The 25,233-nt window shown below is 48.0% G+C and overlaps 1 protein-coding gene across 1 annotated transcript; it reads left to right on the top strand.

Annotated features, from left to right (window-relative positions):
• Positions 1-253: 253 nt before the first annotated feature.
• On the top strand, positions 254-22,693 carry Elf5 (E74 like ETS transcription factor 5). The gene is made up of 4 exons (XM_026787771.1): positions 254-374; positions 19,202-19,264; positions 20,774-20,969; positions 21,418-22,693. The coding sequence occupies exons 1-4, from the start codon at positions 254-256 to the stop codon at positions 21,512-21,514; spliced, it is 477 nt and encodes a 158-aa protein (XP_026643572.1). The 3' UTR covers positions 21,515-22,693.
• Positions 22,694-25,233: the final 2,540 nt, after the last annotated feature.

The raw sequence follows: 25,233 nt of genomic DNA, 5'->3' as shown, positions 1-25,233 counted from the left end.
CTACAACTTTCTTGTGATGTTACTTGGGCAACTGTCTCAACTCCTCTGGATCAGTTTTCTCATAGGTGCAATGGGGATAGGCAGGATCTGGTGAGTACCAAAGAACACTATCTGTGGGAAATACTTAATGGGAGTCCCTGGCTGCTGTTCTTGTTGAAAATTAAGGGCCATTCTATTGGGAGCTTCTACACCGTGTGGCGTGTGGAAGCCCGTGTTCCACACATCCTCACAGCCTCTCTGATATTCCAGGGTGATGTTGGACTCCGTAACCCATAGCACCTTTCTACCCAACACATCCTTCTGTGACCCCCTGATGTCTTGGACCGATTTGTTCAGCAATGAAGAATATTACCCTGCCTTTGAACATCAGACAGGTATGGCCATCTGGGGGTCTCCACCCAAGGGCAGTGGGACTGGGTTCAGGCAGGATATACTGGGGAGTCAGTGCTCAGGACAGAGGCTGGTGGAGAGGGGCAGGGAAGGGGGTTCTGCCTTGTGGGGGAAGAAAAGGCTAGAATCCTCACTCCTGCTTCTTCTTATTTCTGTGTAAACTGTGTAGCTTGCCTCAGAGCAATGCTCAGGAAACACGAGTCCCCTGCCAGTTCTAAAGCCTTCTCTCCAGCCTTCTCTCACTCTCCTTCTCCAGCCCAACCCCCAGCTCATTTTTCTGTACTTAAGTAGGAAGCTTGAGACCTTATGTAAATCTTACTGTAGAGGGAGGCCAGCTGAGCTTTGCCCCAGAAAGCCTCTGAGGCCTCCACGCCTGAGTAAGTGCTTGGGTGACTGCACATCCCAGCAAACCCAACCGGCTGCCAGCACAGCAGGTACACACCCCACAGGTGACACAAGCACCCGTGAGGCCGTCAGTCCTCCTAGAGACTTAACCCTGAGCATACCAGCCTGAACAGGGCTGAGCCTAGAATCCAGAGGTAGAAAGTCATCAGGAGGTGTCCACAAAGAAGCCCCTGCTGCACTCCCAGAATAGAGGCGATCCCTAAATCACAGTAATATGTACACCCCTGCCCCCCACTCCCTCCCACACACGCTTGCACACATGAAACCTCCCACTCTCAGCTGGAAGACCCTATCAGGTCTACCCAACCCATGGTCTGTAGTCCACATGCACTGAGCGATAGCTGTGAAAGGGGCCCAACCAAAAAAAAATCACACTTTTCTAAAACATTATGGGGTGTTTCTTTTGCAATATTTTTTGCAAGTCAGTAGAGCAGTTCTCAAGGTGACCCTTGTGAATGACAATTCCATGTCACAATGGCGAGAGATAGCTGCATTTGGACTTGACTCATTTGTACACATAGTGCAGCTCTCCTTTGGTCCCGAGAAGTATCCCGATTCCCTGGAGATGGTGAAAAATGCAGTTCACCTTCCCTCAAAAGTTTTGACAAGAGGTTAACTTGAAAAGAAGAAAGTGAAGGCTTTAGGGTATTTGTTCTTTCATGTTGTTGGTGCCTGTCCTTAAGGAAGATGGCTTCAACATCTTGTCCACATGATGCCCTGATAACAGGAGCAGGAACTTCTGTAGTTGACCAGAGTCTAGGCCAGGTTCCATGTGACCTTAAAGTGAAGACTGGCTTTGACCCTATCTGCTCCAGTTTAGCCTCTCCTGCTCTAATCCCCTCTATAATGGGTGATGGCCGTGGCATAGGATAGCACTAACAAAGCTCGGCCTCTTTAACCTGGGGTAAAGAGAAAGTTCTAAAGATGGTTGTGCTAATGCTTACAGCAGTGTGCACATACTTTTTCTCTCCTAACTCTATATTTCAAAAAGGTTAAAATACCCAAACGGTGGTGGTGCACACTTTTAATCCCAGCACTCAGGAGGCAGAGGCAGGCAGATCTCTGAGTTCGAGACCAGCCTGGTCTACAGAGTGAGTTCCAGGACAGTCAGAGCTACACAGAGAAATCCTGTCTTGAAAAACAAACCAAAAAAATCTGAAATAGTTTTATGTTTGGTATATTTGCCACAACAAAACAATATAATCCATTCACGGAAGGTATCACCAATGGAATTGAGCATGTAACTTAATTCTGTACACTCTTGGATTCTTGGGGGCAGCCCTCGGCGGTCTGAGTCTTGGCGGTTCCATTAGTGTGAGGAACAGTGAGACAATGTCATTGCTAACACTCTTCCAGAAGTGTCTCTGAATCCCACGTCAGGACACATCAGAAACATAAACTTATCTCACCACCATTTTAAAAACTTGAAATCTCCATCCAGATATGAGACCAGTGAAAATAAAGTATCTTCTTTTCTCCTCCCAACAAGAACATCATCAGAGAAGTGACATGCAGCTCGGAATTTCTATAAAAACCTTCTCTACCAGGAATAGATCGGGGGCAGTCAGGATGCCCTGACTACTGCCTCCTAAAGCATGTCTCCTGGCTGCCCACAGATCTCCATCTTGAATGTAGACATTGCCACTTGCTGGCCACGTGACATCAAGCTTCTTGACACATTTTCCTTCACCAAAATACACCCACTCCCTAAAGCTAGGAGTGTAAAATGAGAATTAATCCTATTGTCAGGTGTTGAGACAAGTGCCTGAAACTTGTCAGGTGGTCATCTCATCCAGGACCACCTTGCAACTCCAAGACAGATGGCAAACGACCCCTGCCTGCCTCTCTCCTTTCTCCAGCCCAGATCTCAGTGCTAAGGCTCCCAGTCAGTGATTAAGACCAATGGCAAAGGAAGTGAGAAGAAAGTGATGCTCCCTGTGGACAAACCATGTCCAGGGGAGGGCTGGGTGCCCTGCTCAGCCTAATGAAGAAAGCCAGCTCTTTTCAAACGCTGACAATGACTTCAGCCGAGAGCTGCTGAGCCTGTGTCCTCAGTGTACTTACTACAAAGGGTTTGTGCCCTGCTCTTTGAAGCAGGACTTTTGGTCGACCGCACTAAAGGCTCGAAAGGGCTCAGTCACAGATTGCAAAACACTCTTGAGCTTCATAAATTCATCCTTGGCTTCGGCTTTTTCAAAATAGAGAACTGTCAATATTAGACAGTTTATTCAGGTAGAAGCTCTGTACTCCGTATTTCATATACATATGCATACATGTGGGTTTGATTGTTGTTATTGTTTGGTTGGGTTTATTTTCATTTTTGTTTTTGGTCTTTCGAGAACAGAAACCACTCAGAATGTGTAACAGTCCTGGCTGTCCTGAACTCACTCTGTAGACCAGCCTGGCCTCCCACTCGCAGAGATTCGCCTGCCTCTGCCTCCTGAGTGCTGGGTTTAAAGGCGTGCACCACCAATGGCTGACTGGGCCATATGGTTTTTGGAGACAGGGTCACAGTATGTAGTATAAGATGTCTTGGAACAGGACAGGTCAACTCCAACTGCCTGCCTCAGTAGTGGCATTAAAAGCACACGCCACCATGACGGGTTTCACATGCATCCATTTTTAAAAGGTTGCGTATCCAAATAAGTTCCAATAGTTTACCTTCTGAAAAGTCCTTGCCTCACCCCTGCTTCCTGGAGCTGTACCCTCGATAGCCTCCTCCCCACACCCACCTTCCCTGGCCTTCAAAGTGGCCATGCCAACATGTGGTACCTTCTTCATTTTGGAATTTTGTTTATACTCTCTCCAGAGCAGAGCTTTCCTGCCCGGGAAAGTTCTAGGGAATAAATTCCAAGAAGCGCCTCAAGTCTACCATAGCACAGAGTTCGGGTGGCAGTGGAGAAGACTAGGTGCTGCCCCCCCTCTGCCCGCACACCCTCAGGCAGATTCCTCCCTTTTCCTTCAGCATAGCTGTTATCACAGTTCAGCTGCACGACGAGAAATGAGACCTGTGTCACCCAACTCTAGCTCCGTCCCTTACCCATCGTGTGACTTTCAAAAGGGCTGGCTCCTGGGGCCTTCCTTTCCCTGTTTGTAAAATGGGTGCTGTGATATAAGACCTCATAGAAAGTATTGCAGACAGCATGAAAGCCACAGTATTGAGCAGGATGACTAGTAAGTACATCAGAGCCCTCAAGGAGTGAAGGAGCTGTTGGGCCAGGTTCGCTGGCCAGATGTGCTGGCCAGGTGTGATGGCGCACATGTCTTTAACCCCAGGGCTGGGGAGGAGAGACGGGTTGCTCTCTGAGAGTTCAAAACCAGCCTGGTCTGCATAGTGAGTTCCAGGACACCCAGAGCTACATAGTGAGACCCTGTCTCTAAGAAAGAAAAGAAATATAACAGCTCTGATTATCCAGTTTCAAGGAAAGCTTTGTAAAAGAACAGTACAAAAAAATCTTAAGTATATATTCAAGGGGAAAGCATTTAAATCACACCTGGGCTTTTCTAAGACTCCTGTGCTGGGTACAGAAAGGCAAGAGTACATCCATGGGCACAGGCCTAAGAATTTCTAAATCAAAATCAAAGAACACACGCAAAATCGTTCACAAGTCTAGACTGAGTCCTGTAGCAGAAACTGCACCTCAGGGAAGTCACTACTGGCTCCCTCTGGTTTGGATAGGCCTTCTGAGAAGCCACACCCTGGCTACCCAGGCCTGGCCCTCTCAAGGTCTCCCTAACGCTCAAGGTCATGGTTCTTTACGGACACCCAGCCAGCTCTCCTCTCTTCTCCGTCCGGTTTCTAACACTGCTCACAGTCTAAGTCACCCAGTTTCTTTCAGTGCTCGTGGCTGAAGTTATTTCCAGGTGGGAATGAAAGCCAAGAGAGGTTATAGGATGGGGCCAGGCCAGCACTGAGAGGAAATCTGGAAGCCGCCTTTTATCACCACAGGATTTCCCTTTTACAGCCCTTCCTCTCTGTCACAAAAGCTGCAGGTGATGGTGCCCTAAACCACCCAGTTCATCCACTACCTCTCTTCATTGTTGCCTTGGGTGAAAAACTCTCCCAACTCCCCATGCTAATAAATCATGCTAATTACGGTCCCAAGTTGTCTAACTCAGGCCTTCTCTAAAGTAGACTGTCTGTCTCCCCCTCGCCTGGTACTGGGTTACCTTTGTTCTAGTTACCCATGCTCTGAGAATGACCAGGCCTGCTATGGGAGCTGGGCAGCTAATGTCCTCTATGGAATGAACTTTCTAATCTCCATGTCCCTACCTGGGGCTACTTCAGGCCTGGGTGTCACCTCCCTATCGTGAGGACTCCAGAGCACATCAGCCAGCAGCTGAAGTCCCAATGAAGCTAAAGACATCCAACTTGATAGCTTCATTCGAGAGAACTCCCCCGGAATTAAGGACGAATTAGGCTTCTCAGTTTGTCTTCCCAAGGCAACTGACCCTCAAGTGCCCTGACCCACTTCAGACTTCAAAGGCAGTGGCAAAGCCTGCTGCTTAATAGTGGCCTCTGGACTTCTGCATCCAGGTTTCTGGGCGCAGGATGCTGGCTAGCTTCAAGTAGGAACCTAGGCAAACAGGTCTCTTAGCACAGCTTCTCCAAAAAGTTTGGTAAATGAGAGACACATTAACAACACTCTACTTTCCCAGATGATATGAGTCAGCAAGAGAATATAATTCTTGTATAAACAGCCCCTTCTTTTATCTGCCCTGTGTTAATTTTTCATGTAATTTCCTAGGACCGGAGACACCTCTCCATCTTCTTTCTGATTTTTCAGACCTAAGTTTGAGAGGGAGGAGGGGCGGGGAGAAAGACTTACTGACATAATTGTGTGGTGAATATGCGTACATCTGCCTGCCTTTAACCAAATCTTGGTTTGCACCAACTTGGTCCTTCAGGACCAGGAAATGTGGCATGAGACAAGACATCTGCAGCGTGCCTAACTACCTCACTAATGGCCACTGTGACCCTGGAGGGGGAACCAGTAACCTCCTAGAACCTGTTTCCTTACCTTAAGGTAAAGATCATAAACGTTGGTTGATCTGGCAATACTAACTGAACGCCTGTGGCCTAAGGGTAGGGGGAATTGGAAGGGGCTCTTAGCACTCCTCATTCAGGGTGAAGAGAGCTCCAGATCTGAGGAGGGAGGTGCTGTGAATCCTTCTGGAATCTTCTGAGAAGGGCACCTGAGGGGAAGATTCTTCGTGAGAGTGAGTGAGAGAGAGTGAGAGAAGAGAAACCACTCAGAATGGGAAAAGGCACCTTCAGGCTGAGAGCAGGGAGTGAAGGAGGGGCGGGTAATAAAGACCCTGGGGCCGGATTCCTCCCTTCCTCAATGGCACCACTGAGGCCTCCGCCCACATCCTAAAGCTGACACCATGGAATCACCCCTTCACCAACCGTCTCTGCCTCCACATCACTGAGAACAGCCATTTCTTCCCAGCTCTGGACACTGTGGGAAGGGCTTTTGCAGAGAGAAAGGCCAACCACCATGTAGCTGGGCCCCAGGCCCCTGCTGCACACAAAGCCCGCTCTGTAAGTGAGCTCCCCAAAGGAGCGGAGAGAGCGAGGCTCCAGGCCAGCAACACCTCCCCGATGTCGGCACAGGCCTCCCACCTCTCATTTCTCTGGGCTCTGAAGGCTCTCTTGGCTTCCAGAAACAACGGAGTCTACCTTCAAATGCCAAACAAAATAACCCCGCGGTAGAAATGGAGAGGGGAAGGGAACAGAAACGCAGCGAAAGCTTTCCCTGAAGAGAAAAGTGCCGTATGGTACACAGCAGTGCACGATAGCCATCTCAGTCAGGGCCCCCGTGCAGGACCGGCAGCCAAAGAATGTCAAGGACCATAAACATCTCGCATCAGAATACCAGGAAGGTCTAAAGGCCTCTTAGGTTTACTCAAGCCAGAAATCAGTAGATGAAAAGCACAGACAGAAGTCAGGAAGCGTCTGTTTTCTCAGGAGACCCTGCCCTCTGCCGGGAATCAGCCTTGAGCCTGATCAGCCAGCTCCAGCCAGCAGTGGGGGGACCAAGGAAAGGGGAGAAGGTTCAAGCCATCCCCTCTTTGTCTTCAACTACTGGGCAAAGGCTTTAGCACCAGCACTTACAAGTCTGGCAAAATCCAGGCTCTTTCATGTATGTGAATGTAAAATTCTGGTGAAGGGGCTGGTGATTTAAAATAGATCACTTCCTACACAGGTGTGAGTCCCTGGGCTCAATTCCCAGCTCCAGGAGAAAAAAGGAAAGACAAAACTGATTAACATTTTAAAATGAAACAAGTGTAGGACTTGGACTTTCCAAAAGGTTCAACAGTGGGTAAGTAAAGAGATTTCCAGAAGAAGCCTGGGTGTTAGAGGGAAACTCAGCTTCTATCTTTATGAAATAGCCCCGTCACCCCTATGTGGTAGGATCACTGCAGGAATTTGAGACACCAGATGATGCCAGCCAGGGCTTGGCACCTCAGAATTAGCCTCCAGCAGGGCAGAGCTGTCTCCTAGCTGGGCTCACACAGCAGCAGTGAGTGTGAGAATGTTGAGGCAGGGGAATAGCAACAATGCCAGCTGGTGTGGAGTGCCCCTGCAGAATGTCACTTTCCATCATTCACACAGCCTGAGCCAGGGACCGCAGCCACTCTGTTGACCTTCACCTCCCTCTCTCTAGCTCTCTGCCCACCTCTCTCCTCACGTGCCATGTCTTTTCTGTGTTGATCCTCCGAGGATGAGCACTGGGGGTTGAGAAGAGCGAGGCGTGCGGGCCGCAGCTCACATCCCAGCTCTGTTAGCAGCTGTCAGTTGGATCTAAGGAAAATGGGTCCCCTCTGGTCCTCAAGTTCCCCATCTATCAAGAGACAAGGGCTGAATGTGTCTGTCGGCCATGAATTCCTACTTTGCTGTTTGTGGCACCACACAAAGCAGGTGGACAGTGATAGCATTAATAACAGCACTAAAACATGTGTGAACTCCTTTTGTCTGGAGAACAAGCTATGACATAGGCGGTACAGAGTTGTCTCCAGTTCGTGAACAGTTAGGGAAGTTCTCAGTTATTGGCTGGAAGGACAGCAAGCAGGTGGGTGGGTGGATCGATGGATGGGTCGTGGATTGACAGGTGAGTAAATGGATAGTGGGGGATGCAAGAATCATTTTCCTCAGGGCTGGGTCATAGCCCAGTGGTAACTTTATCACTGTGAGTCCTGGCCTGTGCAGTTAGCTGCCTGCAACCAACAAAGAATCTGACTAAGAGCCTGGTACCTCCCCTTGTCTATTTTTTTTTTTTTTTTAGTTTACAGCTTTTTAAGGACCAGTGATGCCCTAGAGTTTTGTGACAAAATATATAGCTCAGTTATTTGCATGATAATTACTTGTGGATTTTAGCTGGGTGAGTTCAAGCATTTTTCTAGAACACTATCCAGTTCTGGTCTTAGTTCTCTGGGTGATAAGTTTTTTAAAAAAGGAAAAAAATCCAGGAACTAACAGAGACTTGTGCTAGAAAAGTCACTGTAGCAGCAATCCTCTTCGACATGCTTCTAAATCATGGGATCTCTCACCCCTTGTCTATCCCGAAGACCGCCATTCTGTCTGCCTCTGCTGGAAACACTGAGAAAGGGCTGTTGAGCACCTGGACAAGGTGCTACTGCACACATCCCAGTCTTCACGTCAGGGCGGCACATGTAACTGTGTGAATGTCTACACCGACCCTTTGCAGAAGCAGGCACTCTGACCACAGGAAAGAATAAATCTAAAACCACCACCAGGAACCCAGGATCATCAGTACAGCTAACTCCTCCATGATCTCTTTCCTCCACAGACATCTGTTACAGTGGTCCAAGGTCTGCCACGCTATGGGCAGTGTCTAGCTAGCCCCAGACCCTTGGAAAAGGTGGACAGAAGCTATGCACAAACAACTAGCCAGCATGGCTGTCTGTCCATTAACACAGAGACTCAAACCAGCTTCAGGTAGAGTTTGGCACTGGGAGGCAGTTAATAACTAGTAGATTGGTTAGTAATTCCCTAGGCACTGACCTCCAAATTCTATAACTCCAAACTCCAAATTCTGTAACAACCCTGTAGGTCAAAGAAATCCCCATTTTCCAGCTGTGGAATCAGAAGCCAAAATATCTATGGGACTTACCCAAAAGGCAAGCAGCTAGGTCAGGATGTGAACCAAGACCTCTTTTAGAACTCCCGAGTTCTTATTCTTGATACCATGTTGTTGGAAGAATATTTTTGCTTTCCTTCTCTACTGAGTACTGTAGTGATGTTTCATTTGTATTTTAATAAATAAAGATTACTTTAAAGAGTAAAACAGTCGCACTGATCAGCCTTACAGACCAGGCAGTAGTGACACACACCTTTAATCCCAGTAGCCACAGGAGTTTGCCGTAGAAACACCTCTAATCCCACCCAGCACTAGAGAGGAATATAAAATGGGAGGAGACAGCCCTCACACACAGTCTCATTCTGAGATTCATGGAGGCAGGATGGCCATTTCTGGCTGAGGTAGAGGTAAGAGCCAGTGGCTGGTTGTTTTGCTATTCTGATCTTCAGATTAAACCCCAATTTCTGTCTTTGGGTTTTTATTAATCGTGCTACAGAGTACCCTCCTCTTAAGTACCAGAAAAAGATAAAATAATTTCCCATCTGCCTCACACTCTCTCTGGCCCCAGCAACCACCTACAGAACTACAGAATCTTCTCTCTTTCTCTCTCTCTCTCTCTCTCTCTCTCGCTCTCTCGCTCTCTCGCCATCTGCCTCACACTCTCTCTGGCCCCAGCAACCACCTACAGAACTACAGAATCTTCTCTCTTTCTCTCTCTCTCTCGCTCTCTCGCTCTCTCGCTCTCTCGCTCTCTTGCTCTCTCGCTCTCTCGACTACAGAATCTTCTCTCTCTCTCTCGCTCTCTCACTCTCTCTGTCTCTCTCTCTCTCTGTCTCTCTCTGTCTCTGTCTCTCTCTCTCTCTCTCGTCATCTCTGCAGAGAAGGTGACCTGGACCCTTGCAAGTACATGCCAGATCTAAAGCCCTTTCCTCCCACTGGGTAAAGGGCAAAGATGCTAACATAACTGGAGTATTCTTTGGAGCCCCTTGAAGACTGTCATCTCTTAATTCTCTGTGCTCTGATGCAGCCTGTGACTCCTACTGGACATCGGTGCACCCTGAATACTGGACCAAGCGCCATGTCTGGGAATGGCTCCAGTTCTGCTGTGACCAGTACAAACTTGACGCCAACTGCATCTCCTTCTGCCACTTCAACGTCAGCGGTCTGCAGCTGTGCAGCATGACGCAGGAGGAGTTCATCGAGGCGGCCGGCATCTGTGGGGAGTACCTGTACTTCATCCTGCAGAACATTCGCTCACAAGGTCAGTGTCCGCAAAGCCTCGGGAGCGGGTGCTGAAACTAGGACCGGATCCCTGCGACCTGCTTCCCTTCCCATGATTCTCATAGCCAAACGTTATCAACGCTCAGTCAAAAGTTCTCGGTAGCCAGAAATTCCGTTGTCCCCGTGTAGAGAGTTTAGTCGAAAGAAAAGCAAGAGCCAAGAAAGCAAGTGCGCGAGTAAGAAAGTCCAAGGCCAGGCTGAAAGCCTCAAACGAGGATGTTGAAAACTAATTGAGCAAAACGAGCGTTCTACTTCTCCCCTGACTAAGCAGGAATTGCCTTTCTTAGTACGTTCCTTTCAGTCCAGGATCCAATGGCCAGAAGGTGGCCACAGTAGCACGGGAACGCTATGAGCATGCGCTGTTTATCCCCTCGCAGTAGAGCAGTTGGAGTGAGAAGCTCTGTACCTCCGCTCTGGCCAGATCGTGTGCGGGGCCGCTCCACAGGCAGTCAGGACAAAGTAAGAGCCAGGAAATCTGAAGGACACGTTGTGTCACTAATACAGTCCCAACTCTTACACATGGAAGTCATAGGGTTTGCCAGGAGCACCCCCTGTCCAAATCCCCTGACTTTATTATCCACTGGGAGAATGGACGACCTCCTTGCCCCGGGCTTCTTTGGAGGATTTGGTGAACAATTACTTGGCACAGCCCTATAAGGACACTAAGTAGCAGCCCCTTCTATATTAATACAACCAAGAGGCACAGGAGCTAGGAGAGGCACTAAAGCAGACACATCTACGTTTGATTTCAAGGAATCTGAAAAGTTGCGGGTTTTGTCCGTTTCTCTTGGAAAGGCTCCTTCGGCAACACAAAAAGCAGGAAGTTTCCTGTCGCTGGGGAGCCAAGCTGTCTACCTTGACACTGTGTCCAAAGCAGAGATTCCCATTTGGGCAGAGAAACCTCAGAGCACCTTCCAGCTCTGGGAGTCTGTTGGGGCCTCCAGTTGCTCCGCCCCAACAGGAAGGCCTGCTGGCAAGAAAGCAGAGTGGTAGCTAGAAGTAGCCACCCTGAGCTAGAAGTAAAAGCCTATCCTCAGGGAGTGTTCTCCCTAAATGGCGACAAGTCTGAGTGTGTCATAGCCACCCTGGGAAGAGGATCCTGGAACTCCATTCAGAAACCTCCCAAGGGCCAGGTGTGGTTGCACACACCTTCATTCCCACTACCTGCTCCATTCTGAAGTTCTTCCCTTAAGGTTCCTCAGGCAAGTCTGTGTGCACGTGCTTCCTGGCCAGAGTTTACTCTCCAGAGTTTTGCCCAGGACACAGTGGCCCACTGCCCCTCTGGGCATAATCACCATTAGAACAATCATGAGGTTTTCTCCTTTTGAGTTATATTCTGGGTAACTATCTGTGCCTTGGGTACCCCATAGTCTAGGTCTCTGCAAGAACAGGACATGGAATAAGGAAGCTTCAACCAGGGGAGGCACTAGAGGGGCCTCCAGAGCCCAGAGAATCATCTGTTCAGTAGATATTGCAGTAAGATTTGAAGGTCTAGAAGCAAGAGACCTGGTCACCAGAAGTAGAAGTCAGGAGAGAGCCTGGGGTCACAGAATGGCTTCTACCGATGTAGAACAAGAAACATCTCCCATCAGTCCCTGACCTTGTTCTAGTTGGCCATTTGGCCAAAGAGTTCCATTGTGTCAGCAAAGAGAAAGCAGTCCTCATGCCAGACACCGAGTTAGGAAATAGGTGTCTGTTGACCTGACTTGCTTCCTGAAAACATGATCTTAAACTCCAGTCCAGGTCACCATTCTACAGAGTAAGGAACCAGCATGGTCTTCCAATGAATTAAACATTCAAGTGGAGCCATGCGAGTTTCTTATCCTTCTCTTCCCTTTGGCTATCACATCTCAGTCATCCTGAACTCTGAGGATTACAGTCCCATGTCAGAAATCATAGGCCCAGGGCCAGAAGGGAGAAAGTGGATGTTTCACCTCATATTCCACTGAGACTAAGCAACGAGCCCAGAGAGCCTGTGACAGGCAAAACTGCACAGACAACAGTGGTCCAGTTCAGTTCAGAGCCCAGAGTTCCTGGATTCTAGACAAGCTCAACCGGCAGCTCCACAGAGCCTTGTGGACTCCCTGGCATCAGCTGTTCTTTTCAAGCAAGCTTTGAAAAAGTAGGAAGTTGTTGTTCTGTTTCAGGATGGCTTTATAAGGGCCTGATAGTCTCCAAGTGTCCCGAGGAGAGAATCACTTCTCTTCCTCCCAAGCCTCCCCTCCTCACCCGGCCAGCCCTCAGGATTGCACGGGATGGTTTGTGACTCTCTCTTCCCCTTCCTCTCCCAGGTTATTCCTTCTTCAATGATGCTGAAGAGACGAAGACCGCCATCAAAGACTGTAAGTATGCCATTCAAACTGCCCAAATCGGTGCCCAACTATTGCTGGCCTCTTGGGTCCCATGCTGCTTTAAGAGCTGCAATAGAAAGCTGATGAACCAAAAGAAGCCACAATGTAGAGAAACAGTGGGGAGACATGGGTTAAATCGTGTGATCGCAGGTGGAGGTGTACAGGACAATAACTCATGTCCACAAAGCCCTTACCCTCCTCAAGACTCCATCTCTCTGTCTATAAAATATCAGGACAGGACCCTTCTAGGTTGTGGTTAGTTTAAGAAGCAATGGCATTTGTGCCTGGTAAAAGACCTTTCTGGTGCCTGCTGCGTGGATACTATAAAGTCAGTGCCCATTAACTTTACCAATAACTTTCAGCCATTAGAGGCCTTATGGCTGCTGATATTTCAGAATAATCTGAGCCCACTCAGTAGGTCAAACTGACAATTGGGAAATGATGGGTAGGTCTCAAATGGCCGGTGATTGCAGCCATTTTCTCATTTCATTTCTGCAGACGCGGGCAGGGAAAGGAAACTTTGGAGCTCCCATTTAAAAAAATATTTTTATTTGTTCTTCAAGAATTTCATACATATATGCAATATATTTTGATCATAATCACTCTCTACTCTTCCCAACATGTCCTCTCTCAACTTCATGCCTTTTCTTCTTTAAAAAAAAAAAAATAACACTTGATCGTAGTTAGTACTGCCAATACATGTGCAAGGGTGTGGTGCCAACCCCTGGAGTACGGGCAGCCTACCAGCGGCTATAGCCAGTCACCCTGGAAAATGACTTCACCCCCCAGCAGCCAGCAGCTTACTTTAGCTGGAGCTACCATTTTGTAAAAAAATGATTATTATTGCTATTCATTATTGGGTTCTGTGCAAAGACCCTGGCCCAAGGGCTGAAAGGAGATGTGGTTCTGGATTGGGCCGTTTCCCCATGGACTCTTGCTCAGTCAAAGAGTGGGCAGGCCACATGGGGTTTTCCAAGGCCCTTCTGAAAGACAGATATGAAAGGATAGACAATGAGGGTTTGTTATATAGTTGTTAGGATTTTTAAGCTCTATGTTAGTGTGTGTTCTCGTGTGTGCATGCCACAGTGCAAATACTGAAGCCAGAGGATTACTCCTGGGAGACAGATTATCCTTCCGTGGTGTGTTGACAAGGCTCACACAGCCAGCCCTTTTACCTACTGAGCCATCTTGTTGGCCCAGGATTTTTTTTCCCTCTCCCTAAATCTCCATCAACTGCGGATTTAAGTTCTTAAACTTCTAATCAATTAAAGTTTTGTGATTTTTTTTTTGTTGCTTTAGGGACATTAGCACAAGAATAGCAACTTCCATTGTGAAATGGGTCACCCCTATCCAGCCCCAAGGGCCCTAGCTGGAGAGAAGGAAGCTAGGCTTCCAGGGGACAAAGGCAAATGCTGGGCCCAAGTCATCCTTGAAAAAGAGCTAGAAGGTGTGACATTGGGCTGTCCCAAGGAGGAGCCACTAGCCATATGTGAGCATTACAAAATTAAATAATGTTAAAATTCAAGTCCTCGGGAGCAGTAGTTGTGTCTAAAATGCACTCCCAGGTGGTCAGGCGCCACCATATTGGATTGCTGGTATTCCCCGTCACAGCAAGTTCTCCTGGACATTATCAGTGGAGAAACAGCAGCATCCACAAGAGGAATGGGAGCTGAGCCTGAGAGCTAGGCAAGGGCATGTTTATGAGCAGGGGAGTCTGGGTCTCATGCTGAGCAAGCTGAGCAGCCAGTGAAGGATTGTAAGCTTGGAAATGATAAAGGGCATAACTAGAGTAGAAGATCTCTTGGGCTGCTGTGTCTGGGTTGGACAGGAGTCTAGGATGGTGATGCTGGTGGTCCAATTCAGAAGAAGTGAGAAAAAGCTAGAAGTGGGGGCGATGGAGGAAAGGCTTTGGGTAAGTGTGTTTAGGACTCACAGAGGTAACCCCTCCACCAGTGGCTGCTCCTTGAGGCTCTCTGCTCCATCTGCCCCAACAACAAAGAGGTAAAACTTCCAGGCCGAGGCTAGACTTAAGACCTCTATTGAGACTACCCAGACAGCAGCCCCACAGCTCTTCTCCTCCCAGCCCCAGTTCCATGGCCAGGATACTACTGGCTTCTCCAGACCCTCCTGGGGCCTGCTCTGACTTCTCTGCAGCCTTCAGGACCATGCTTCCCCAAGCAGAAACTGTGATGTAGAACTTGAACACAGAGGTAGGAACGAAGTCAACAACTTGATAGGCTAAACCATAAGCCTGTCCTAGGACCATATGACCACAAAGTCTATGACCCAGCAATGTTTCATGGTCCCAGATATCCTGGAACAGGAAACCAGAGACCACTTTAAATACTGATGCCAACCAGAGACCAACGACAGCATAGCCAAGGAGGGCAGGGTGGCATCCTGGAGACTTCAGTAAAAGTTGCTAGCCATCATTGTTTTTAAGCACTTAACACTATGCTAGGTGTAGAGCCAGGAATCTAGACATATGAGCTCACATTTGTAGCTAAAGAACCTGGGGTGTAGCAACTTGAGAGTAAACACAACCCTGGGACTGATTCCAGCTTGTCCTCTCAAGCTCTGTGCTTATACATTCAGCTACACGTACACACACACATGCATACACACATGCATACATACATGCATGTACATGTGCATGCACAGATGCATACACACAGCATACATACCTTCTATACACATGCACACACACATACATACACGAATACACACATGCATACACACATGCACATACAAACAGGAATACACATTTGCTATACACATGCATACACATGTGCATACACACAGGGTAACACAATGCACATATATACATGAATATGCACATGCGCACGTACGTGCATACACACAGGAATACATACATGCATACACATGCACACATGCATACACACAGGAATATACACTATGCACATGCATAAACATGCATACACACACGTACGTGCACATGGGGATACATACATGAATACATGCACATATACACACTCCTACACACGTGTTTACACATGTGTGCATACACACAGGAATATACACATGCTTACCCAATGCATACACACATTCACATATATACATAAATACACACATGCACATACATGCATGGATACACACATGATGCATATACACACGCGCATACACACAGAAGTACACACTTGGTATACACATACATACACACATGCGGAGCTGCTCCCAGGCTCTTCTGTTTGTTCTCTTGCCCACTTTGTGGAAACCCAAGGCTCCCGAGATGTGTCTAGCTCTGAGTCTAGTTTGACAAAGATCTGTAACAGGGTATCTTCAACTTCGTTCCTGCCAAAAGTCCAGCAAGCCACGAAGCCATCGAAACTGTTCAAGGAGGAGCACTCCAGTCCTGATCACTTTTTTTCCTTCTCCACATGTCCCCACCCTCCTCCACTACAGCTATGTCTGTTGAGGCTACACCATACCCCAGAATAGAGTTTATGCCTTTGGGTTCATGGCTAGCAACTCCTGCTCTTGAACTTTGGAGCATCTCTGTGCCATGCTAGTGTAGAGTGGGCTTTTTGGATGGACTGACAGTGTCATGGGCTGCAATGAGCTTGATTTTGAAACCCTATTCCCAGGCCTCCATCCTAACTTCTAGAGGACAAACAACTATGATTTCAACCAACAAATGATAATAAACCCCTTGGCTCTGTTTTAAGTTTCCACTCTCAAGTCCAACCAGGCTCGCCTAAACCTCACAGACTATGCCTCCCCTGAGACCACAACAGCCACTCCAGCTACCTGGATACACACACACACACACACACACACACACACACACACACACACACACACACATGCATACTACTATTTACAGATAAACAGAGTTCCTTCAGGGTACCACAGCAGATCAACAGCTCATCTTGGTCCAGAGTTTAATCAAGCAACTGCCTCGAGATCGGCTCGGCAGTAATGGCTCTACCTCCTCTGCCTCAGCCTCTATCTCAATCACTAGATTGAAAAAAGAGAGATCTGGAAGTTCCTCAACTCATGAGGGCCTGGGACAGTTAGGACAGTGATGTGCCCAGATGAACCATCTTCATGTCTCTTGTGATGCCTCCTGCTCTGTGCTCCCTGATCACACCAAACGGACGCCATCCCAAGCACAAGGGCCCATAGAACTGAAAAGCACGCTCTTCCCCTGGCCCTCTTTATGGTTCAGTGAAGGCTTCTTATCTGTTCATGGGCACTAACTCGCCTTTGTTTATTGTTATGGTTCCGCTTGCTTTTTTCCTACAAGATTCAGCAACACAATGGAGAAGTCTAGAGATGGGGACAGACACACAGCACAAAAGAGGCAGTGGCAACTCCTCAGCCCACAGGGGCTAAGTGCTCACTCAGTGCTTGCCAAGGGCTCCCGAGAGGACCTGACGGCATCCTGACTGTGAGTGTTAGCTCTTGGATGGGAACTCTGGACTCAAGGCCCAGCTTCACACCTGGACAAAAGTCTTAGACTCTCTGGGCTCTAAACTCCTCCTTAATAAAATGACAATCATGCCATCCAGAGCTTTTGCAGGGCTTTGATGTTGCAGATGAGGCCTCTCTCTAGGAAGCACTCAGCTTTAGTAGAGGAAAGGTCAGGTAGATTTTAAAGAAAGAAACACATGGGTGCCATTAGACCTCAGGTAGGCAGGTAGGGGCTCTAGCCCAGGATGTGGCTTTAGGAAAAGCTCTAAAGAGGTTCCGTGAGAGTCAGCTGGGTAGAAGTGGTGGGTGAGAAACGTGGGTAAAAATCCCCATTGAAACCAACTAACCTCAGATGAAAGTTGGGTCACAAAAAGAGATAAGGTTAAAGGGCTGGGTGTGGCCCAGTTTATGAAAGGCCTGCCTAACATGATAGCCTTCGTCCTGCTGACAAAAGGGGACCACTTGGGGAATGATCTGACCCAGTGGCACAGAACACAGGAGCTGGGCAGCAGTGTACACAGGACACCCTTTCCTCCCAAGAGGACACATCTGTCCCTTGTCCCACTCGTCCACGTCATAGACTATACCGTCAGTGTGGTCAGTGTAGTGTAGAAGGTCATTTCAGACCTGCTGATACCCAGCACAGTGCTAGACGCTAAGGGAATACATAGGCAAGGCAAATCCTGCCCTCTAGTGGACACAGACTACAAACCGCACAAATCAACGTGTCAGGAAGGAGCTAGAAGGCAAACACAGAAAGAGGAAGTAGATGTGGGAAGCTAAGCAGAACCTAGAGGCACACATGTGTGGTTACAGTTGTCACAGCTGGAGGAGGCCACCCCTGGAAGGTGAATTTGACTCGAGACCGAGATGAGGCCGTGAATCCCCAGAGAGTAAAGGGAAGAGCAATCTGGGCAGAGAGCGACTGTGGAGGCCCCAAGGTGGATGGTGCCTGCCTTGAGAGAGAGCCTGTGTAGCTGAAGCAAGGGGAGCAGAGAGCTGAGAACAGGCAGAGATTTAAGGCGGTAGGATGCAGGTCTGGTTCTGATAGTCTTTTTAAAAATTTATATTCCTTAGAATAATGCATGTGTGGGTATGTCAGATTATCGATTACAGCACTATAATATATAACTCGAGTCAATATTGAGTTAACATCTTGCTTCCTACATGAGTTCTAATCTCTTTGTTTTTATTGAGTCCCTTCCAGTTGGTTCTCCACACAGTCACAAGATGGGTCTTCTTAAAATGTGGGTCTTTGAGCTAGAGACATAGCCCAGTTACGTAGTTTGTGTGGCACACATGAAGCCTTGGGTTCCGTGCCCAGCACGGCATAAATTGGAAATGGCAGTACATGCCTGTATCACCAGCACTCACTTGAGAGGTAGAGGCAGGAGGGCCAGGAGCTCAGGATCATCCAAAATACAGCGAGTCCAGTGCCACGTGAGCTAAGGAAGACTCTGTCTCAGTGGGAAAAAATCAGTCCACCACCTTTGGGACGGGGATGGGGGGGGGGAATCTCTGCTTTCACTTTAATATAAAATCCCAAACCATCACCCAGCCTGCAAAAACATGACCTGCCACTATCTGTCTATAGCCTCCATGGATGGCAGCAGCACTTCCTGCCCTCTCCAGCCACAGGGTACTCATGCTTCCTAGGTACTCTGGGATGGGAAGAGCAGGGTGCACTTTGCTGCCTCCACCTAAATCCCTCCTCCTCTCCCTCCTCTTCCTGCTCTTCCTCCTCTCCCTCCTCCCCTCTTCTTTCTCCTTTCCCTGTCTTCTTCCCCTCTCCCTCCTTCCCCTCTCCCTCCTTCCCCTCTCTATCCTCTTCCTCCCTCTCTTCCCCCTCTCTCCTCCTCTCCCTGCTTTCTTTCTCCTCCCACTGGTTCATAATGTAACTGTCCCCTCTTGTGAGGTCCTCCCTCGTAATGTAGCCACTTCTTACATCATTCTCTATCCAGTGTCATGCACTGATCACCTTTGAAACACCATGTGGTTTGTCTGTTTCTCCTGGAGCTCACCTGGTCACACGAACAGGGACTGCGCCTGTGTTCTCCCTTGTGTTCCAGCAGAAGCTCGGCAAGCACTTACAGCAGGTCCCAGGATCAACTGAGGTCCCCATCCCTCCATCTACTAAGCACCCTAAAGTGTCTCGTACCACTCAGCTTGCCATTAACTTCTGTTCTGTGGGGTGCAGTCTGAGGCCCCTCCACTGCCATGGTCCTTCTGTTTCAGATGCTGATTCCAGTTGCTTGAAAACGAGTGGCATCAAGAGTCAGGACTGTCACAGCCGAACAAGTAAGAGCAGGGTCACCATTTTTCTTCTGTATGCGCCTGAGTGGGACCAGTCACTTCCCCAGGGAGGTAGCAGAGAAATCAGGGATGGCTTTCATACATGTGATCAAAATCCTTATTTTCACTTGGACAGCGCATTTTAGAATTAAAGAAGTGTTCTGACTAGGGTCTATTACTGCAGGAGAGTTCTCTGCTTCCTGGTCCACTGTGTGGCCATCTCACTGAGGTACTTGGGGGAAGAGAACAAAGGCAATGTGGGGGACTGGCCAGGCCAGGAGTCTTTCTGAGCACTGAGATCTGCCTGGGGCAGAATCAAGCTCCACATCTGTTATGTGCCAAGCAGTCACCCTGTGCTAGCCTGTGCTAGCCACTTGCTGTGTGTTAAACCATTACATCCTGGAGCCCGCAGTATGACATGGGCATCTGATTACCCCTTTGACACCGAGGGTAACTAAAGACACTGCATTTCTAGACCCAACCCCTGGCAGTCATGGCCCAGATCAGTCTTAACCATGCCCTAAAGGCTCAAAAGAAATACCAGCTCTGGTGAGAAATGAAACTGCAGAATGGCTGTGGGTACCAGATCTTTTTTTTTAAGTAACTTTGTTTACTTACCTATTTATTTTTGCATCCTGGCTCCAGTTTCCCCTCCCTTCTCTCCTCCCTGCCCCCTTGTTCCCACCCCCAATCCACTCCTCCTCCATTTCTGCTTAGGAAAGGGCCAGGCTCCCATTTTAATGCAACCCTCTTGCCCATCAGAAAGGAGTGAGGTCTTGAAGAGCCATGGTGTTCTTTGGGTAAACCTCGTGTCTCTGCTGGGGGATTTTGCTTATAGTTTATCAGTAGACAGACATTTTGCAGCTTGGTAAGACTCCAAGCAGCGCACTTAAAGGGAGCCTTGTCCAGCCCAGCAACAATTCTCCCAAGTTAATGAGAAGTTACACCTCTCTCTTTCTCCCTTCCTCTCTTGCCTTTTCTGCCTCCCACTTTCTTTTCTTTTAACATCTCTCGTATTTTTATCATCTGAGATTATAATTACATCATTTCCCCTTCCCGTTCCTCCCTCTAAGCCCTCCCGTGTACCCGTCACCACTCTCCTTCAAACTCATGATCTCTTTTTCACTGTTACCGCATGGATATGCGTATACACATATATATTCCTGAATAGAACCTGTTCAGTCCTTATCATGTTACCTGGATGTATGTTTTCAGGACTGACTGTTTGGCCCTGAACAACCAATCTGTGTGCTCTCCCTGAGGAGGGTCTGTTCTCCCACTCCCAGCATTTCCTCGGTAGCCTGTAGCTCTCTGGGTAGGACTGAGGCCTCGTGGGCCTTTCCCCAAGTTTGCCACCTCCACTGGCGTCTTCCTTGTTCAGTCCATGACTGGGCTGTCATGTTGGTGAGACTTTATGGGTGCCGCTTAAGGTGCTACTAGGAGACACAGTCTCTCTTTGAAAAAAGCCAGTTTAGGAAGACAGGAAGCTGACTTTCTTGGGCTTCCTTCCCAAAGGCCTCCAAAGCTCTCACCTGTGGGAATTTGTCCGAGACTTGCTTCTGTCTCCTGAAGAAAACTGTGGCATCCTGGAATGGGAAGACAGGGAGCAGGGCATTTTCCGAGTGGTTAAATCAGAAGCCCTGGCCAAGATGTGGGGACAAAGGAAGAAGAATGACAGGATGACCTATGAAAAGCTGAGCAGAGCCCTGAGGTAAGTGAGCGGCGGGGCCTGCAGAGACGAGTTATAGAAAAGAGCGAGCAGCCGGAGAAAAATCACACATTTTCACAGCCTTTCTCCCCACCTCGTATGAAAGGGTCGTGAGCTAAACCTCTCCTCAGTTTCAGGTGGGATTACAGCTTGTAAAGTGACCCACCATCCTTTCCAGTTGGCCGCGCTCCCCGGGGGCATGAGGGGGTGGTCACCCTGAACCCATCGTGCACACACGCACACACACGCACACATGCCGGACTGACTGTGGAGAGGCTCAGACTTCAAGGTGTCTGGGAAGGGTTTAAGTGTAAGTTAATAGCAGGGTGTGGAAATACCAGGGTTGGTAAAGCCCTGTCACCCGAGAGGAGCAAGGAATGTTTACGTGCTGTTATTTTTCTTGGGGTGCAAAACCTTCCCTGGGTTTCTCTCTTCTGCTTGCCTTTCACAGATACTACTACAAAACGGGGATTTTGGAGCGAGTTGACCGGAGGTTAGTGTACAAATTTGGAAAAAACGCACACGGGTGGCAGGAAGACAAACTATGATCTGCGCACACCGAGCTTGTTTGACGGATTTCTGTTGTTTGAAACAATCAGATCAAAATAGACATTTGAAAGTCTTCTTCTTCCTCCTCCCTGTCCTCCTCTTCAAAACCTACAAACACGCTGATAAAATCTCTGCACGTCTCAGCTCTCATTTGGATTCAGTTGTCGTCTATTGGGGTGACGGCAGAACCCCTTAAGCAAGTGTCTTCACCCCAAGGGGGAGGAAGGGATGGTCTTTTGTGGCAACTTGGTGAGACATTATTTCCCTAATGAAGTGTTTGGAGCCGAGGTAGTCAGTGTTATGGGTACTGCTTCCAAAGAGGGGCCCATTGCACCATTAAGGACACGTTACCCTCCTAGTCCAGAGGTTCTGAGCGGTCAGCTGAGGCAGCTTACCTGGGATTAACTTTTAGGAGCAGATGAAATGTACGGACGGCGTGCTTACTTTAGATGTGAAATTATTCCATAGACAAACTGCCTAATAAAAAAGCTAAGTCACTAAGCTGGGACCTAATTGAATGTAGCTTAGTTAATGATAAGTTTCTTAACCAGATCATCATTTGTGACCACAGAGCCACAGCCACTTGATCCACAGCCAACCCCTCAGAACTTACATACTCGTAATTAGCCACACTGGGAACTGTTACTGAAATCACGGCCCCCTTTCTCCTCGCTGGTGGCTAGCGTCATTTCTACAGACTAGTCAACAGACATGTGCGTTAATTCCCAAATCACTGCTGTTTCTGTGATTCAAACTGTCAACCTGATCAAACCAGAACTCATTGATTCCCTCTGGGGCTAAGACGTTAAACCCTTGTAGAGCAGACAGTGTCCATCAGCCCACAACAGCCGGGCACGTCATCAGTTTCTCTTCCTTTCATACCTGATGAGTGCTCCGACTCTACCACAGAGTTTTATCTCTTGGTAAAAGTAAGAACAGTGAATTTGCAACAATAAGCGTTCACGGGTTAGAGTCTCCACACCTGCTGTTGGCCTGCAACAAGGTGAACCACCCCCAACCTGGACTTCCCCAGAGCTGAGACTGCCAAGTGATGAGGCACTGAATAGCAATGCAGGCTGAAGACCTCTCTGTTTAGAGTTTAACCTCAAAAAGCAACTTGTTTTAAAAAAAAAAAATGTGAATTACTGTAAAATAATCTATTTTTGGATTCGTGTGTTTTCCAGGTGGATATAGTTTATAAACAATGTGAATAAAATATTTAACATGTTCAATGTCTGTGTATTATCCAATTCAGCAACCTGAGAACCTTTGGAGGCCCAGTGTCTTGAAGCTGGGAATAGGGATTTTTTTTAAAGCCCTCCATAATCTAAGAAATAGATGGAGAATTCCTGCCCACTACCTTCAGAAACCATAAGTTTCCACTACCAGATGGAGCTCATGGAATAGCATGGCCAACAAAGGCATTTTTATCAGCTTCATGTCATTTCTTGTGTCTGAGTGCCTTGCCTGCATGAATGTATGTGTATCAAGTGCCCACAGGGGAGAGGTCAGAAGGCACTGGCCCCCGGAACTAGTCTTATGCCTGGTGATTGGTGATGGATGGCTCTTCTCTCTAGCCCCAACAGATAGAGTTTTGTGTGAAGCTCACGGTGTTCGCTTTAAATTTGCTTCCTTGGAGGTTGTAGTTTATTTCTTGCTGGGAATTATCTCTTATCGAAATCAGACTTAAGAGGGCTGGTGAGGTGGCTCAGAGGTTAAAAGCATTGACTGCTCTTCCAGAGATCTAGAATTCAATTCCCAGCACCCACACGATGGCTCACAACCATCTATAGCGAGATCTGGCACCCTCTTCTGGCCTGTAGGCATACATGCAGGAGGAACACTATAGGCATAATAAATATATATATATATATATATATATATATATATATATATTTTAAATCAGACTTAAAAATAACAACAACAAAAAAACTTTAAAAAATAAATCTGAACTCTAGTTTCCAGTGCCTTTTGGTGTTGACTTCCTGAAACTGAGCCAAAGCTGGGATCCACCCTGGAACAAACACTTGGTCACCTGCCTCTTGAGCACGAGGAGAGCAGCTACTATTCACGTCTGTTCTTAGTTTTGGCTTCTGAGTTTTCCAACATCTTAAATTTGGGGCCTGTGCCCTGGAGCTAAGTAGTGAGTGAAAGGCCTAAGACGAAGCTCAAAACCAATGGAAAGAAGCGGTCATCCCAGAAGGTGTCATGTTGAAAACTTTCAGACTTTCTTCCCATTCACAGCAGCACCAAGACTGGAAAGAGAGCAGGGTCTGAGGTGGACAGAACAGGCCAGAGGAAGACCCGCATGGCTGAGGGATGCTGCTCCGTCAGCACAAGCCAGCTCACCACACAACCCGGAGACCAAAACAACCCCTCTGCTGCCTGTGAAATTTTCATCTTACAGAACCATCAAAGCAGACACGCACTGTCAGCTCTTGGGCTGTGATAAACTGTCGAAGTCGGAGGCTTAGGACAAAAGCTGTGCTTCTTGACAATTCTGGGAATGAGAAGCCAGAAGTCAGGGCCCCTCCATAGCCGCAGGAATCCACAGTGTGCGCTAAGGGCAGAGCCATCATCATTCTTGCAGTGTGCCTTGGCCAGAGGCTGCAGAGATCTAGGCCCTGCCCATTCTGCAGAGCCTGCTCTTCCTTCTGCAGAGCCTGCTCTTCCTTCTGCCCCATGCCCTCCTCAGGATCACCTGGGGTGCCCACCTGGATTATCAGGAGATGCCCATTTTATGACCCTCAACCCAAAGATGTCTTCATCTTTTTTTTTTTTTTTTGCCAAAAAAAGTCACAATCACAGTTTCCAGGATGTTTGGGGGATTCAGCCTTCAACCTGCTACACTCCTCAAAGTATGAGTACATGCAAACAGAAGGCCCCAGAATAGAGTTCATCCAAGGACGGACAACACAGGGGTATTGCTGAATATCTGCTTAACTGTGCAAAGATGTGTTGCATTTGTTTATGTTGCGGAATATTTAACTATGTAAAGACGTGTTGCTGTTTCACCTTGCCTGATTAAGGCACCTGATTGGTCTAATAGAAAGCTGAACAGCCAATAGCCAAGGAAGAGATATAGATGGAATTTCTGGGGAGGGAGAGAAAGGAGGAGGAGGAATTTAGGGAGAAAGAAAAGGAGAAACCAGGGAGACACCAAGGGCCAGTCAGTCAGACATGGAGGAAGCAGGAAAGCAAGACATACAGGATGAAAGAAAGGTTAAGAAACCCCAAGGCAAAACATAGATAATTCGAAACAGGTTAAGTTAAATCAAAAGACCTAGTGGGCCAAGCCTAAGCTAAGGCTGAGCATTCATAACTAAGCTGGTTGGTGACCCAAAGATAATTCCAGCTACACAAGAGGTCATTTAAAGCACTGCTCTAAGCAAACGATGCTAAGGAGAAATAAGAAGTCAGCAGACAATGCTGAATCTGCTCAATCAAACAGGAGAACTTCCACTAACACAGAACTACAACAGCTTCCCACAGCAGGCCTCAGTCTAACACAGGGTGCCTTAAATCCGCTAAAGTATAACTTCTCTTTTCTTTTTCGGCTTTCAAGACAGGGTTTCTCCGTAGCTTTGGCGCCTGTCCTGGAGCTCACTTCGTAGACCACACGGGCCTCCAACTCACAGAGATCCGCCTGCCTCTGCCTCCCGAGTGCTGGGATTAAAGGCGTGCGCCACCACCGCCCGGCCAAAGTGTAACATTTTAA

Source organism: Microtus ochrogaster, assembly GCF_000317375.1.
Source record: "Microtus ochrogaster isolate Prairie Vole_2 chromosome 14 unlocalized genomic scaffold, MicOch1.0 chr14_random_1, whole genome shotgun sequence".
NCBI lineage: Eukaryota > Metazoa > Chordata > Mammalia > Rodentia > Cricetidae > Microtus > Microtus ochrogaster.
The sequence above is the reverse complement of the archived record's forward strand: the minus strand, read 5'-3'. Positions and strand labels throughout refer to the sequence as shown.

Excerpts from the sequence above, each read along its gene's own strand:
- Elf5 (XM_026787771.1), top strand. The coding sequence starts at position 254 with ATGTTGGACTCCGTAACCCATAGCACCTTTCTACCCAACACATCCTTC. Across the intron at positions 375-19,201 it reads TGCCTTTGAACATCAGACAG|ATGCTGATTCCAGTTGCTTG; the intron begins GTATGGCCATCT and ends CTTCTGTTTCAG. Across the intron at positions 20,970-21,417 it reads AAGCTGAGCAGAGCCCTGAG|ATACTACTACAAAACGGGGA; the intron begins GTAAGTGAGCGG and ends TGCCTTTCACAG.